This window comes from Clytia hemisphaerica, unplaced genomic scaffold, assembly GCF_902728285.1.
Source record: "Clytia hemisphaerica strain Z4C2 unplaced genomic scaffold, Clytia hemisphaerica genome assembly, whole genome shotgun sequence".
In the NCBI taxonomy this organism is placed as follows: Eukaryota; Metazoa; Cnidaria; class Hydrozoa; order Leptothecata; family Clytiidae; genus Clytia; species Clytia hemisphaerica.
In genome coordinates this window covers 89,790-105,260 of record NW_027103525.1, presented here as the reverse complement: position 1 = coordinate 105,260, position 15,471 = coordinate 89,790, and the positions used below count along the sequence as shown (strand labels likewise).

General features: G+C 35.3%; 1 protein-coding gene across 1 annotated transcript; it reads right to left on the bottom strand.

Moving 5' to 3' along the window:
* Positions 1-7,988: 7,988 nt before the first annotated feature.
* Positions 7,989-13,869, bottom strand: LOC136799402 (SURP and G-patch domain-containing protein 1-like; the record flags this gene model as incomplete). Its single annotated transcript, XM_067056115.1, is given in 2 exon segments — positions 7,989-8,437; positions 13,592-13,869. A coding segment is annotated over 1 exon segment (433 nt), but the record flags the coding sequence as incomplete, so codon positions are not given.
* Between the last annotated feature and the right edge of the window lie 1,602 nt (positions 13,870-15,471).

The window sequence follows — 15,471 nt, the reverse complement described above, 5'->3', positions numbered from 1 at the left end:
AATTTTACCTATTTGAATGCTCAGCTTAGGCTGACCAATTAATGTCATCCTTTCAACTGTCAACTTAATACAGTTTAATTGTCCTATATACTAAAAATCCACAGTAAAATCGCTTGACGAGTCACGCATTTCGTTATTACGATCTTTATCCATGCGTCTATGTTTACACCCCTGTGTCACAGATCCGCTGTGACCCCATCCCGTCTGGAAAATTTTGCAATTACTTCGTCCCGACGGGAAAATACCCTGGAATTTCAGCCCCACTAAGATATTGACTTTAATTTCATTCTCACTCGAAATTCAATGTTTAAAAATTGCACTCAAAAACACTACTACTCATATTTTTTAAATTTTGGAACAAAAGAATTTTTATCCCCACTGAGGAAGAAGTTCCACCGGGACTGTGAGACAGGGTTGTACTCGCATTTTCGAAAAAATAGTATAAATTAAAAACAAATTCAGCAAGTGGAAAGGAAACAAAACTGAAATATTTTATTTTAGATCGACAAACCTTAAGCGATGTGAGCAGGAGGGTTTGAACTTGTTATTGATTTAGTTCCACGAATGAATTGAGCTGAATAAAGAAACAAAAGAAATATACTTCGAAAATAATCATCACTGTCAAATTTAAATTCTCTTATCTGAGCGTTTCAATCAGAAATCAAGAATAATTAGATCATAAAACGCCAAAGCTACAATTCTAATATTGCGACCCAAATAAATATCAATTTTGCCGAAAGAGAAATTTTCAAAAGATTAAATATTGATAATCAGGGAAAGAAATGTTCAATCGAACAATAGTTACCTGTCTTAGTGCCCGAAACAAATTAACTCCAAAGTGACACAACCAAATTTCAAATATTGCGTCAACAAAAATTCTTTTAATATGTATGAAATCGTACGAAAGATTCTCTAAATGAATTCCTCGAACAAAATCTGATGAAGTAAAAAATATTGAGTGATGAAAAATAAAGTCTTTTCAATCAATAATCACGTTGATCCTGGCGATACGAGGTTCAAAAAGTGTTTGAAGTGGGTGTGTGATCATTTACCCTTTATCAAACAAAACTAAGCATTATGGGTAAATTTCTGCATAAATTAATTAAGACTGTAGATTCTCATAATATTGTTTGATCAAAACTATTGTTTTATAACAGTGCCAAACAATAGTAGTTGACATAATTAGACACATGTTTATAACTAGTACTAGTGGAGTCAGTTAGGATAACAATTGTGCAAATCGTGACAAAATCGTGAAATTTTGCACAGTGGTCCAAAATGGTCTATAGATGAAAATTTTAAGGGGAGACAACTGTCAAATGTCACCTGTCACTCCCTGTCAGCATTTGTTGACAAACAAATATGTCACCCCAAAACATGTCATATTATACACCATTGGAAAGATAATTGAATCTGAACAACCTTTTTGCCTACACTACTTCCGAAAAATGTACCATAAGAGGAAATCAAAAACGTTGGAAAATGACGTCATCGTTTGAAATAAAAATTTTGTCAAACCAAAAGTGTTTCAACTCCTACATATTATATATCGTCGGAAAGCTACTTAAAATCGAACAACTTTCTTGCTACAAAATTACTGAAATATACTCATACGCGTAAAATAAAAATAGGAAAAAAGCGTAGATGTTTTTTAAAGTCTTTAATAGTCTTCTGCTAATGATTTCCCTATTTAGCGCTTCAATGTAAAAAAGCGTATTGGACTTTCTAGAAGGATAATGATTGCAGACAAAAGTAGCCAAGAAGAAAGATCGTTTTTCACGAGAAACTGTCACAAAGAGAAAGTTTTCAACATCGGAACAAACAGGTATTATCCTAAAAATTGTTAATGTGGATTAAGCCTCCGAAAATCGACCCCCGCTGTTATGGATCAGCATAGTTATATGTATTGGGGAAATATCGTAACTGTTGGCAGGGGGCTTTATTAGTATATGACATTTACACTGTAGTGTTGACGTTCGGTTCCGTTTAGGAGTACGTAGCTTTCGTTTTATTAAATAGCTACCGAGGCTTTTACCTCGTATCTTTTGAAATACCAACATAATGTTGGTTAGGTGCTTTAACAAAGCCTCATTTACAACTTTATTTACAATTAGATATTTTGCAAATCACCTCAAATTACTACTTGGGCGAATGGATATCGGGTATGTGCGAGCATAGGATCCTTCTCGAAAGTCTCTAAAGGGGTACAAAAAAACGATAAATTAGAAATTGGTCTCTGAAGGGTCCCAAATTACGAAACATAAAAATTGAGTCCTCAAAGGGTCTAAAAATCTGGTCATCTGAGCTAAATATTGGGAAAGAAAAAGCTTAAAGGGTCGCAAAACGTCGAAATCAGCTCGCAAGGTTCAACGAGTTCACTTTGTCAGACATACCCTTACCTCGCAAACCTAGTACCCTCCAGGTAGCTATACAATACTATAGCAACTAATTCTACACCCCGTTCTAGCAGACTCGGTAGAAAAATTGGCCCAATATCGTCTCCCAGCAGCTCCCAGCCATAAAAAGCAAGGAAATATCGATCCCCGTCGAGTTTCAGTCCCTTTTTTTAAAGCCCATTGGCTGAAAAATATCCTAACATGTCTGTGAGAAGGGGGTGTAATTAAATTACTGACTAAGTCTAAAATTAGCAAATTTTTGAGTCAAAAAGAGAAAAAATATCTGAAACAATTTACTGTACTCCCCGCTCTCATTAAGAGAAAAAAAACAATATTTTTCCTATTTTCTTCACCAGTCTTGGTCAAGTCAACACGCTACTGCAAAAAGCGTGGATGTGAAAGAAATTCTTAGGTGAATGGAGCACCTCATTCAAAGCAAATTCTTTTGAAAAAAAAATTGAAGACATGTCAGCGTAATTTGACTAATTCCCATGAAATTGTGATAGCAAAAGTAGTGGAAACTTTAGATTATACACTTCGCACCAGCCTAATAGGGAAGTCTTTGTCAGTAAGAGTTTTAAACAAAAACTAAAAACTCAAGACACCAGTTAATTTAACAAATTATACCAAGAACGATGACGTAAATTTTTTAACTAATTTTTATTTTTACTCTTATTGAGTATATTTCAGTACTTTTTGTAAGCAAGAAAATTGTTCAGATTTTAATTATCTTTCTAACGATATATAATATGTAGGAGTTTAAAACACTTTCGGTTTTGACAAAATTTTATTTCAAACGATGACGTCATTTCTCCAACTTTATTTTGATTTTACTCTTATTGAGTACATTTTCGGAAGTTAGTGTAGGCAAAAAAGTTGTTCAGCTTTCAATTATCTTTCCAATGGTGTATAATATGACATATTTTGGAGTGACATATTTGTTTGTCAACAAATGCTGACAGGGAGTGACAGGTGACATTTGACACTTGTCTCCCCTTAAAATTTTCATCTATAGACCATCCTGGACCACTGTGCAAAATTTCACGATTTTGTCATGATTTGCACAATTGTTACCTATCTGACACCTAACTGACTCCACTATACACATCTCTAATTAATTGTCCTGCATCAATGAAGCGTGACGGGTGGATTATAATTATAATATATCAGCAAAAATAGCATAACATTTTTTTGAATGCGTTTTAAAAAATGGCTTCGTTGACCTTAACATGAGAAGCGCAATAATGAATTTTTAATTAACATAAAGGATACTTCGATTTGAAATCCGCTTTCAAAAAAAGATCTAAATAGAATAAACTAAGAGCCTTGTCTTATAGCTGTTTATAGTTTTGATTCATGTTTAGATGAAATTCTTATTATATTCAATCTGTTTTTGCATGAGAAGTTGTACAATAGACCTTATCGGAGTTTTTTATCTTTCTAAAAAAGCGATGCATTGTGGAATTGTTTCGAGTGTATTACAATAGAATTCCCTCGAGTAATTCCTAGGAGATTTCTATTGTAATACACTCGAAACAATCCCACAATGCATCGCTTTTTTAGAAAGATAAAAACTCCGATAAGGTATATTGTGTTAACTGAGGTTTCTTTAGCCACCCATGAAAACTTCTCATCCTTACAAACCCTGAAAGTAAAATTTAACGGGAAAAAGTATGACCATTATAGAAGTTTACCACTGAAGGATGACATTCATATCTGACAGGGTCCACTAATCGTGCCCCCCCCGGCCGTCATGAAAACAGCTCTTCCCATCCCTGCAATCCTAAAAATAACAAGCTAGATGCTGAATGGACCTACCTGATGATGAAAGTTAGATAGCAATGCGAGGAGAAAAAAATCAGTCAGAAAATATATCGTTTAGCGAAAATGCATAACGCAATAAATTCATCATTGATTGTTGATGGGGGGAGAGGGAAGGGTTGTAGGGAAAAATTAATAGAAAGTTCTGGTCGCAAAAATCAGTTTTATTGACAATTGAATCATGCTTGATGGTGAGCATTGTTATCAATAATGTTTTTGTGTGAAGAACATAGAAATACAGGAAAACTATATGAAAATCTGCAAAACGGCGATTTCCGGCATTTTCAACCGGAAAAAATTTTTCTCAAAAATCGACTCGGCCATGTTTTGAGCATTGCAAATACGCATCTTTCTGCAAAAAATCAGAAAAAGCTAAATATAAAAAATTCGAGAAAATGTAAAAAAAAAAAACGGTTTTCCGGCATATTTCCGGCATATTTTCGACCGGAAAAGTACTTAATTGAAAACCCGGCTCTGTCATATTTAGGTATTGCCATTTGCATCAGTGTGCAAAATTTCATGAAAAAATATAAAGTACAGCTCGAGAAATTCAAGAAATACCGTTTTTCGGCGAAATAGGCTGTTCCGGCGATTTTTAGAAAGTTCCGGCTTAAAATCACTTTTATTGACAATTAAACTATGCTGAGGTGGGCATTGCTATCAATAATGTTTTTGTGTGAAAAAACAACGAAATATAAGGAAAAAGTCCGATGAAAATCTGCAAAAACGGCGATTTCCGGGATATTTCCGGCATTATCAGCCAGAATAGAATTTTTCTCAAAAATCGGACTAGGCCATGTTTTAGACATTGTTAATACGCATCTTTGTGCAAAAAATCAGAAAAAACTAATGATGAAATCTCGAGAAAATGCCAAAAAACCGGTTTTTCCGGCATATTTCCGGCATTTTCGGCCGGAAAAGTACGTTAATTGAAAATCAGGCTCTGTCATATTTTAGGTATTGCCATTTTGCATCAGTGTGCAAAATTTCATGAAAAAATATAAAGTACAGCTCGAGAAATTCAAGAAATACCGTTTTTCCGGCGAAAATAGGCTGTTCCGGCGATTTTTAGAAAGTTCCGGCTTCAAAAATCACTTATATTGACAATTAAACCATGCTTGATGGTGGGCATTGCTACAAATAATGTTTTTGTGTGAAAAACAACACGAAATATAAGGAAAAAGTCCAATGAAAATCTGCAAAAACGGCGATTTCCGGGATATTTCCGGCATTTTCAGCCGGAAAAGAATTTTTCTCAAAAATCGGACTAATCCATGTTTTAGGCATTGCTAATACGCATCTTTGTGCAAAAAATCAGAAAAATCTAATGATGAAATCTCGAGAAAATTGCAAAAAACCGGTTTTTCCGGCATATTTCCGGCATTTTCGGCCGGAAATGAAATTTTTTCGAAAATCGGGCTCCGTCACATTTTGGGCATTACCATTTTGCATCTTTGTGCCAAAAATTAGGAAAAACTAATGAGCCAATCCCGAGAAAAGCTAGTAACGAACGGACGAACGGACGAACGGACGAACGGACGAACGAACGAACGAACAGAGGTTAATTTATAGGACCTACAGCCCACCGGGGTAGGTCCAAAAAAAAATTCAACAGGATTAATAGAAAGTATGACCATTCTAAAAAGTTTCCTAAGAAGTCTGTGAACAAAAAATTATGCTAATTTATAAAATGTGCTGAAAACTCTTACTCGTTTTTTCGTTCTTTTCGATTCCATTCCATTCATGAAATAAATAAACATCCGCCATTTTGAATTTATATTATTATTTCAATTTATTNCCACCGGGGTAGGTCCAAAAAAGCCAAAAATCTTTCTCCACTCAGAAAAATACTAATGGAATTTCACACCTTGGGTTTAACTACACAAATACACACTAAAGTCTGTCCAGATATAATTGGCAGTGGAAACAAGAAAGTCTGTAAATTTTAATAGTGAAATATAATTCCAAAATTTTTTTTTGCTTGTTTTAGAGAATCAAAAGCGCTATATTTGAATGTATTTTTTGTTGAAAAATTCCCGATTTTTAGCGGTTAAATTTGCGATTGCAAAAATTGAGCTTTTTTTCTTTTTATGCTATAACGTTCATTTTTAAACTAGTGGTAGTTCAGCCTTAGGCAAAGAAGGTTGTTCAATTTCAAGGCAAACAAAAAAGTCCTTCGGAAGATATGGGACCCGAAATACCCATTGGTAGCATTTTTCTGTGAAACATCAAATCTCTAAATCTTTACTAAAAACGGGGGTTATGTTGTCTTTTTTGAACAGTCCAATTAAAAGTTGGAAAGTGTTAAGACAGTGTTGCTGCATTGGCGTTATTGGTATCATTTCAAAACAAATTTGATTGTTTTTATTGAAACGATAAGACACATTGAACTTATTTGTTCTTTGTTATTTTTAAGTAAGCTAATTCCCAAAACACTATGCACAGTTTGGCTATGAGGTCATTATCGTAAAAAGATCGTAAAATGTGTTATAATATATGATTGAAAAACTGTTTTATCATCACTACCCCCGTTTTTATTAAAATTTGGAGATTTGATGTTTCACAGAAAAATGCTAACCAATGGGTATTTCAGGTCCCATATCTTCCGAATGACTTTTCCGTTTGCCTTGAAATTTAACTTTTTTCTTGACCTTGCGTTGTAGCATAAGTATAAAAAAAGCTCAATCTTTGCAATCGCAAATTAAACCGCTAAAAATCGCGAAGTTTTCAATGGAAAATACATTCAAATATAGCGTTTTTGATTTTCTAAAAGAAGCAAAAACATTTTTTGCAATTAAATCGGACTATCAAAAGTCACAAGCATTCTTGTTTCAGATAAATTTTACCAATTGGGGAAAATGCATAAAAAAAGTTCACCAGCCATTTAAAACAGAGATACTATAGATCATCATAGTTTCTACCCCCTACATTTAGGTCTTGGGTTTTGATGAACCAAAAGCAAAGGGGTGTTAAAAGTATGACTTTCCTAAGGGGGGTTGCCAGTTAAGGGGGGGGGTCTAATCACTAAGGGGGGTCCTCTTAGATAAGTAAGGGGGATCTTCCTTGAATTATGACTCTTGTACAATCGTTTCATTTATACTGATTTTCTAAGGGGGGGGGGGTGTGAAATTTTAGATGAATTTCCTAAGGGGGGCTCTAGAAATTATGATCATAATAAAAAGTCTTACTTGTATTTTGGGTTCGTTCTTCCTTGGATGCGCGCGATCATTTCAGCTTGTTTTCCTTCGTTGTGAACTTTCTCCGCCAACTCGCGTGCTACTTCGTAATCATCGGCTTGGGGCGGTTGGGTGGGTGCTAAATAAAACTTATACCTCCTTTTCATCAAGTACAAAAAAGAAGAATGGGAAGAAATGCATGATTACTCTTTTGTGCCTAATTGGGTTTCAACAAAAATGCAATTTGAGGACGGAACAAGCAATCGAAAACATTCAAAATATGGACCCATCATTAAAAGTTCTTCCTCAAAGCCTTCATCAAAAGTGCAAAATTACTTGGATTTAGCCCCCCCCCTCATAATCTTGTTCACTTTCATTTGAAGATTGCAAAAACTGCTTCACATAACAGCTAAGCACAAAAGAGTAAAAGGAAAGTTAAAATAAAATGTGATTGAAATACCAAAGATAAAGCTTTTGTATCTAGAAGAGTAAGAGTGAATTTATCTAAAATCGTTATCAAAGCAAAAAAAAACAACATCTTGTATCTCACATATTAGCCTGAAACAACAACAAATAAAGAAAAATCTGGACATACCGTTATCTTCAAAGACAGAGGCAGGCCTCTGGATTGAAGACATTATTTGGGCGGATGTTGAAGTAGATGAAGGTCGTTGATCGAATCTAGATGTCTTTTTACTGATTGCCGGCTTCACATTCTCCATCTTTTGGTAGTCAGGCTCCTGCTTGATACCCTTCTCCTGCATAGCTTTGAAACGCTCCATGAAACTTCCATCATTCGCAAATGCCATCGGTGCAGCAGTACTTTGCGGTTCTTTTTTAATGTCTGGAGTTTTGGTTTGATTTTGTATGGATTTGAATTTTTCTAAAAAACTCCCATCATTAGCAAAGGAAACCGTAGATTCAGGTTTTACTCCCTGCTTTTTCTGTTCTTCTTGTGCTTTCTTTTTGGCAAGGATTTCTTCCTTCTTTTTTCGTAGATATTCAGTTTGATCCGTCAGCGAAGACATTTTAAATGTTTTTATCCTGGAAAAATGATAAAAATAAGCACCTTAGGATCAGAAACAGTCAAAAACCAGCTTTTTCCAGCTTTTTTTGTTTGTTTTGATCTGAAATTTTCAGTAGTAATTTTCAACATGATTTCCTTGCTCATATCAGGGGGGGGGGCAGGACGGGGGTAAGAGAATTAAAGTTTCTAAGTAAAATCTTAATTATCACCCAAAAAAGTGCCATTTAGTGCCATTTTTTGTCCATATCTTTTAAATAGATAGTTCCAGCCTTATCCCTCCTTCAGTAAAGCTTCCTATACCTTTTGTCCTTCAGAAAACCCAAAAATATTGGCCTTAGTTGTTTGCTTTCAGTTCCTGTAGCCACTAGTGTGTCCCCCCTGTATTTCTATTTTATTTTGTGCGGGTTTTTTCTCTATTTTTCAATAGAGATGTCACATGACTCAAATCCTGCAGTCTTATTGGACTAGAGAAAGCAAAAGTGAAATTGCGCAATCTGATTGGATGAAAAAATTTCCATGTGAACTGGAACCGAAAATAATTCTCATTCTAATACAAGATGGCGACGGGAAAAGCACGTCTTTTGCTTTGGACAAAAGGTTGTAAATTCTGGTTGATTTTAAGGTTTTATCTTATCTTATCTCATTTACTTTAATTAGTAGAGGCTTCTTCAATGTTTGAGGGGGGGAAGGTTATTTGTTTTTCGGTGTAAAAAAGTGTTTAAAAAAGCATTTGTGCTCAAGGTTTATTTTTCTTCGATAATTTTTGTCTTCAATCTTAAATAGATGAACGAGTATTTCACTGATGGTTATGATCTTTTCACAGAAAATAGTAAAACTATTCAGGAACTTGAACCTTTTTACAGAATTTCAAAAAGTCTGTTAGTTCTGGAGATATATTGAAAAGTTTAGACATCGGTAGTTTGCGTTCGCGTTGCTAAACCAAACGCGCGTACGATCAGTATATAGAATAAGAAATCATAGCATGGATCTCCAGGCTATTTCTAACCCTGAACAAATTTTTTGCCAAAAAAAAAGATCGCTATCACAAGTTAAAAGCTGAAAACCCACTTTCCCTTCAGCTCCCAGACAAAGACAGATTCGTTTATCTTGCCCCAAACTGCAAACAATTTTATACACAATGGGTGGAGTAGTAACATTATTATTTCCGGGGAGTTTTAATTACTGGAAAGGTGTATTCTGGAACTGGCCCAATTCCTTCCAGCGGGTTTCTGAATCTCAAGAGTTTCAAGGGTGTAAATTTCATGTACACGATGTATGTTAGATATAGCTAAAAAACAGGACCCTGCCGACGCATCGGTAGGCTCGGTACTTCTTCTTCTACTTTTATTCAATAATTCAGAGGGTACATACGTACAATTTCCTGAATGTAAAATAAAATGGTAATAAAATAAAATCTGTCTAAATATAATAAAATCTAGAATTTAATAAAAAGGCAACCACTTTGGATTAAGAGGTAATTGAATATTGCAGAAAAAAGAACTTAGATTACTGAGGAATTTAATTGGTTACCAAAAAGAGCTACATGGCCGTATTGACATTGAAAACAAACTAAAAGGCTAAAAATGTGAACGATAAAAATATGTGAAGGATAAAAACAATTCTGAGTAAAAACATTTATTAACTAATATATAAAACATAAGATAAATTGAAAAATTAAGATTGCAAGTTGAATTGAGGAAAAAACTACAGAAAGAAGTTATATGACCTCACGCATCACTGAAAGAATTTTGAAAACTTGATAAGACAAGACAAGATTAATTAACACTGAGATTTGAAGCAAACTTATTAAGAAAATAATCTATTTGAGGAAGGCCACTAATTTATCATTAAATATATCTAACGACTCAGCATTAACCAGACCAGCTGAAAGCATATTCCATTCTTTGATTGTGTATGGGTAAGGAGTAGGTAATGCCTCCTTATACCGTTGAATTGCACCTTGGATTGGCTGAAATCGAAGATCATTGCATCTCTGAGGTTTAATGGTATTAGGAGGCATGAACTTGATTCCAAGGTGAAACTGGTAGAGAGATGTTAAGCGCTTGACTGTACGCCTCTGCTCCAATGTTTGCAGGTCAAGGTTCTTAATCATACTAGTTGGAGAGGCTTCTCGTTGCCATTGATTAGAAATCCATCTAGCTGATTTTCGTTGTACAGACTCTATGTGTCGATTGAGTTTTAGATTTCCTACTGGGTCCCATACTATTGATGCATATTCGATTATGGGTCGTACAAAGGTTTTGTAGCATTGGAGTTTAACTTCCTTGTCACACATTCAAAGATTTCGTTGCAAAAAATGTCGACAGTTATGAGCCTTTGCAGACGTTGTTGTGATATGTTTGTTGAATGTTAATTTGCTATCCAAGATCACTCCTAGATATTTAGCTGATTTTACCAATTCGAGATTGTAGCCATGGATTGAATATGTTTCTTCAGTGTTTTTGTGTTTATTTGTAAATCGCAGGACTTTACATTTGTCAGCATTAAACTCCATGGACCAGTCCTTTTCCCATTGGGTAAGGTGGTTCAAGTCATTTTGCAGATCTCTGGCATCTTTGATTGATTTGATGGATTTGTAAAGTAGAGCGTCATCAGCAAAAAGACTTATCTCTGAGGATGTGACTGCTAGTGATATGTCATTTATATATACTAAACAATACTATACTACTAAACAGCAGGGGTCCCAGTACCGATCCTTGTGGGATTCCGGATGTTACTTTTCCCTCTGGTGATTCTACGCCTCTAACGAGTACTTTTTGGGTTCGGTTACTGAGAAAATCCTCTATCCAAGTCAACAAATTGTTTTTGATTCCATAGAAGCTTAGCTTTAAAAGTAACTTGCGGTGACAAACTTTGTCGAGGGTTTACTGAAGTCCAAAAGTATAGCACAGTTTGCCCTTTTTCATTCAATATCTTGACTAGATCATTAACAGTTTTTACTAATTGTGTCTCACAGGATCGTTTCTTTCTAAATCCATGTTGTCGGTCAGTGAGGATGTTTTGCTGCTCTAAATTGTTGATTAGGTGACTGTGAATATGTGTTCGAGTGTTTTACATAGTACAGATGTTAGGCTCACAGGGCGGTAGCTTTCAGGGTTTGATCTGCTTTTGTTGTTGCCTTTATATAGCGGAGGTAATGGTTGCTTTGCGCCAGTCATCTGGAATTTTTGATTGCTTCAGCGAAGCTTGAAAGATGAGAGTAAGGGGTTTACTTATTATATCAGCACACTCCTTCAAAATTCTGGTGGAAATTTGATCTGGTCCATTAGCTTTGCTGGGGTTGAGCTCTGAAAGTAATTTTTGAACACATTTTATGTTATTCTAATTCACTGATGGGTGGACAGGTATTTCTTTTATATCTGGTGTTCGGCCGTCATCTTCTGACAAAACACTCAGAAATTGATTATTGAGGATTTTTGCAATTTGAGTGTCATCAGTAAAAGTATTTCCATTTGAGAGCAAAGAAGTGATTCCGATATTATCCTGCTTTTTAGATTTGATGTAACTGTAGAACTTTTTTCGGATTTGATTTGTGTTCTGATAAAAAATTGTCGTTGATAAATTTATCACAAGTTTGTTTACAAGTCAATCTTGCTTTCTTTGCAGCTTTTATGTATTTGTTCCAGTCAGCTGATTGCTTTGTGCGTTTGTATCTATGATATAATCTTTGCTTTTTTCGAACGGCACGTCTACATGATTGGTTAAACCACCGTTGGTTGTATCGTTTAGTTGAATTTTTGCACGGTACATTGCTTTCTTGAGCAGTGGTAATGATATTTTTGCATTTTAACCACAAGTTATTGATCGGTGTATCGGTTGTTTCGTTTTCCAAGAATTGGTCTGACGCTTGTCTTACATCTTGCTTCATCTGGTCGAAGTTAGCACGGTTCCAGAGGTAGATTTTTCGTTGTACAGGTCGCTGTCTTTTAGGGTGGCAATAAACGTCAGCAAGAACAGCTGTCTGGTGATCTCCAAAACCTGGTGTTGGTCTGCAGCTTTTGATGAAGGACGGTCTGTTGGTAATGAGTAGGTCTAAGATAGATTTTTGTCTGGTTGGAGAATTGACAGCTTGGGAAAGACTGTTTATGTCAAATGCCTCAAGATATTGCTCATTCAGTGCTTGAGGGTATTGAGATCCAGTAATTGTGTATGACTCCCAATCAACATCTGGTAGATTGAAATCTCCTCCGATAAACTGAGGGTTTGATTTGAATTTTTTGGACAGGTTGTTTATTGATTGGACAAGGTCATTGTTTTCCTGAATTGAGCTGTTTGGTGATCGATAGCAAGATGAGATGATTATGGGCTTCTGGAATGTCTCCACTTTTACAGCGATTATTTGATGACTGTTAGAAGCCTTTATGGGTTCAGTGATCAAAGATTCCTTTGCAATGATGATAACGCCTCCGTACCCATCATTACGGTCACACCGATGAACAATTTGATAGCCTGTTTTTGGGATAAGCTCAGAGTTAAGAATGTTACAAGATATGTGTTTCAGTCCCAATCAAATGTCTATATTTGTAATGCATAATTTGAAATTTTCATTTTGTTGTAAATACTTTGAAAGTTACAGATAACAATTCGAAGCTTACTGACTTTTTTCTTTAGAAGATTGTTTTCAATACTTGAAGCGGAACTGCAAGAAGAGATTGAGGTGTCAAAGAGACTGTTCGAAATATCTGCCAGTGCACAACCTGGACAAAGCCACTCCAAACTCTCCTCGTTAACATGACAATTGTAAATTTGGTCGCTCATTGATGAACATTTGCGGTGAAACCATTGATTACAAAGGTCACAAGCGATGGAAGCACCTGTAGTGACAGCTTTTTGATATTCGCCACATGGATATTTCACTTTCGAAGCTGGTCCAGGGTTTAATTCGACCGATCCACTGATTATCAATGGTAGTTGTTGAAGTGTTGCACTTGTGCTCATTTTGTATGGATTGTATGGATAGTTTCGGTGTTCCTGATGAGAAAGGGCAAAGGAGAACAAGGAGATTTCATTCTTAGACAGGGTTTTGCAGCAGAGTAGAGAATTCCCTTGGTTTAATGAAACCTCTTCTCTGGTGAGTTGCCAGATGAAAACCAAGAATAAGATTTTAAACAGGTTCATCATGAATCGAGTCAGAGAAGAATATGAGGTACCTGCTCAGCTGCACGTGGATCCAATCATAGTACAGCCAGTCCTTGGTTATTTGCCGAAACCTCAAGGGTATCTACACATTCCTTGGTTTGCCCACTTATGTCCTTGTCAGTTTCAAACCAAATGCTTCTTGTTGTTTGTATTGTCTTGTTTGTTTTTGTAAATTTTCTTTTTAGTTACACTGAAAAAGATCGCTCCACCGGTTTCCCAGGTTTTGCCTTATTCACTAATTCTTAATGGAGTGAATTTTTTTATCTGTTATCTACTCAATTTGGTTTAAAATGATTCTTTTGATGATGTGCAACTTTGGTCCTAATTTCATGCTTATAACATCAGCCAAACTGGAGTTATTCAAGAAACAAGTTTTGCTGACGTCAGCATTTTTTGCTTTTTTCCTAATATCTTTTTTTCGGTGTAAAAATTAATTTTCAAACAGACAGTCTAGTGATCTTCACTCCAATACGCTTCTTTCGATGTATGAAGTGATATGATTCGACAAGTGGAAGTGGTAATAAAAAATTAAGGTACATTTGAAAATATTGACATGCCTTCTGAGAAACACATGGGCAAAATTTGTTTAAAAAAAGAATAAGTTGCATTGCTCCCTTCAAAAAAAAAAAAAAGAACCAAAAAAAAAAAAAAATAGGAAAATGAAAAAAAGTAAAAACTGAAAAGAATGACTCTTTCAACAATGTAGCCCTACTTCTAGACACTGGCACTTTGGAGGAAAATTGATTTGAATAAAAAAAATAACTGCTTCCATCAGAAAAAGGACCAAAAATTGTCTCACAAGTGTTACGCGTAAGCCAAATCGCCGAGTACAGGAGAAAAAAAATCGAAATTCAAAATGGCGGCCAAGCCCACGCTGATAACTATCAAAAATCTTTGTTTTTCAATCAGCTATTGCAGCTCAATAAATCAATGAAATAATTTGAAATAAAAAGTGAACAAACCTTGAACCTTTCATGAATCCAAATAAATAAAGGTATTCATCTAAAGTGAAGATTACATTTCAAAATAAAACGATTTCCAAACCAACCTAAAGTCAGTGTCTGCCAACTAAAAATTTCTCTGCGGGTTCACTGGCAAGGAGTTACGACTTCAGACTTTAGATTCCAATTCTTGTATAGGCTGCAACTACACTGCCAGATGATCTGTATTACAAAGACTTCCAAGTGGGTCCATAAGTTAAAAAAATGAGATTATCATAGAGCACGGGGGTTTTGTTTTTAAAAACAAACTTCAAAATAAAATTGTTAATGAACTTCTTACTTAAAATATCACTTACTTACATAATTTATATATGATATAACAACCCTTTCTTAAATAAATGGCCTCTTAAAGTCTTTCATGTTTGCCGCAAGAAGGGAGAAACATTTAATTTGACCCCCGGTCTTTTCTCTCTTTTTCTAACAAATTCCCGCGCGTTAGTGTAGACACACTTTAATCCGGGGAAATTAAGCGTTTTCATTGGTCTAAAATCACGGATGGTCACGTGACCAGAATTTTTATCCAGGGAAATGCCGTGGCCGCAATGTTTTGCTTCAGTGAGATTGACCATTTTGTTGTTTAGATTTGAGCGGGCGAAATTTCTGTACAAACCAAAATATGGCTTCGTTGGAATACCGGTTGAAACACTTGTGTGGAGAACAGTCGCTAAAAAAGTCAACTTAAAAATCATAAAAATACTTCTTACCAAACACTTTGCATGAAAGATACACTATGTAACATAGGTCATCGCCATGGCAACTATTGTTTCGAAAAATTAGCCCGTGGGTAATGTTATATATATCAACGGAAAGAGGAGAGGCTAAGCTTTTTCGTGCAAAAAACTAAAGAAAATGTTTTTCGGTGCTGTCCAAAGGTCATTTCTTGGTTGCGC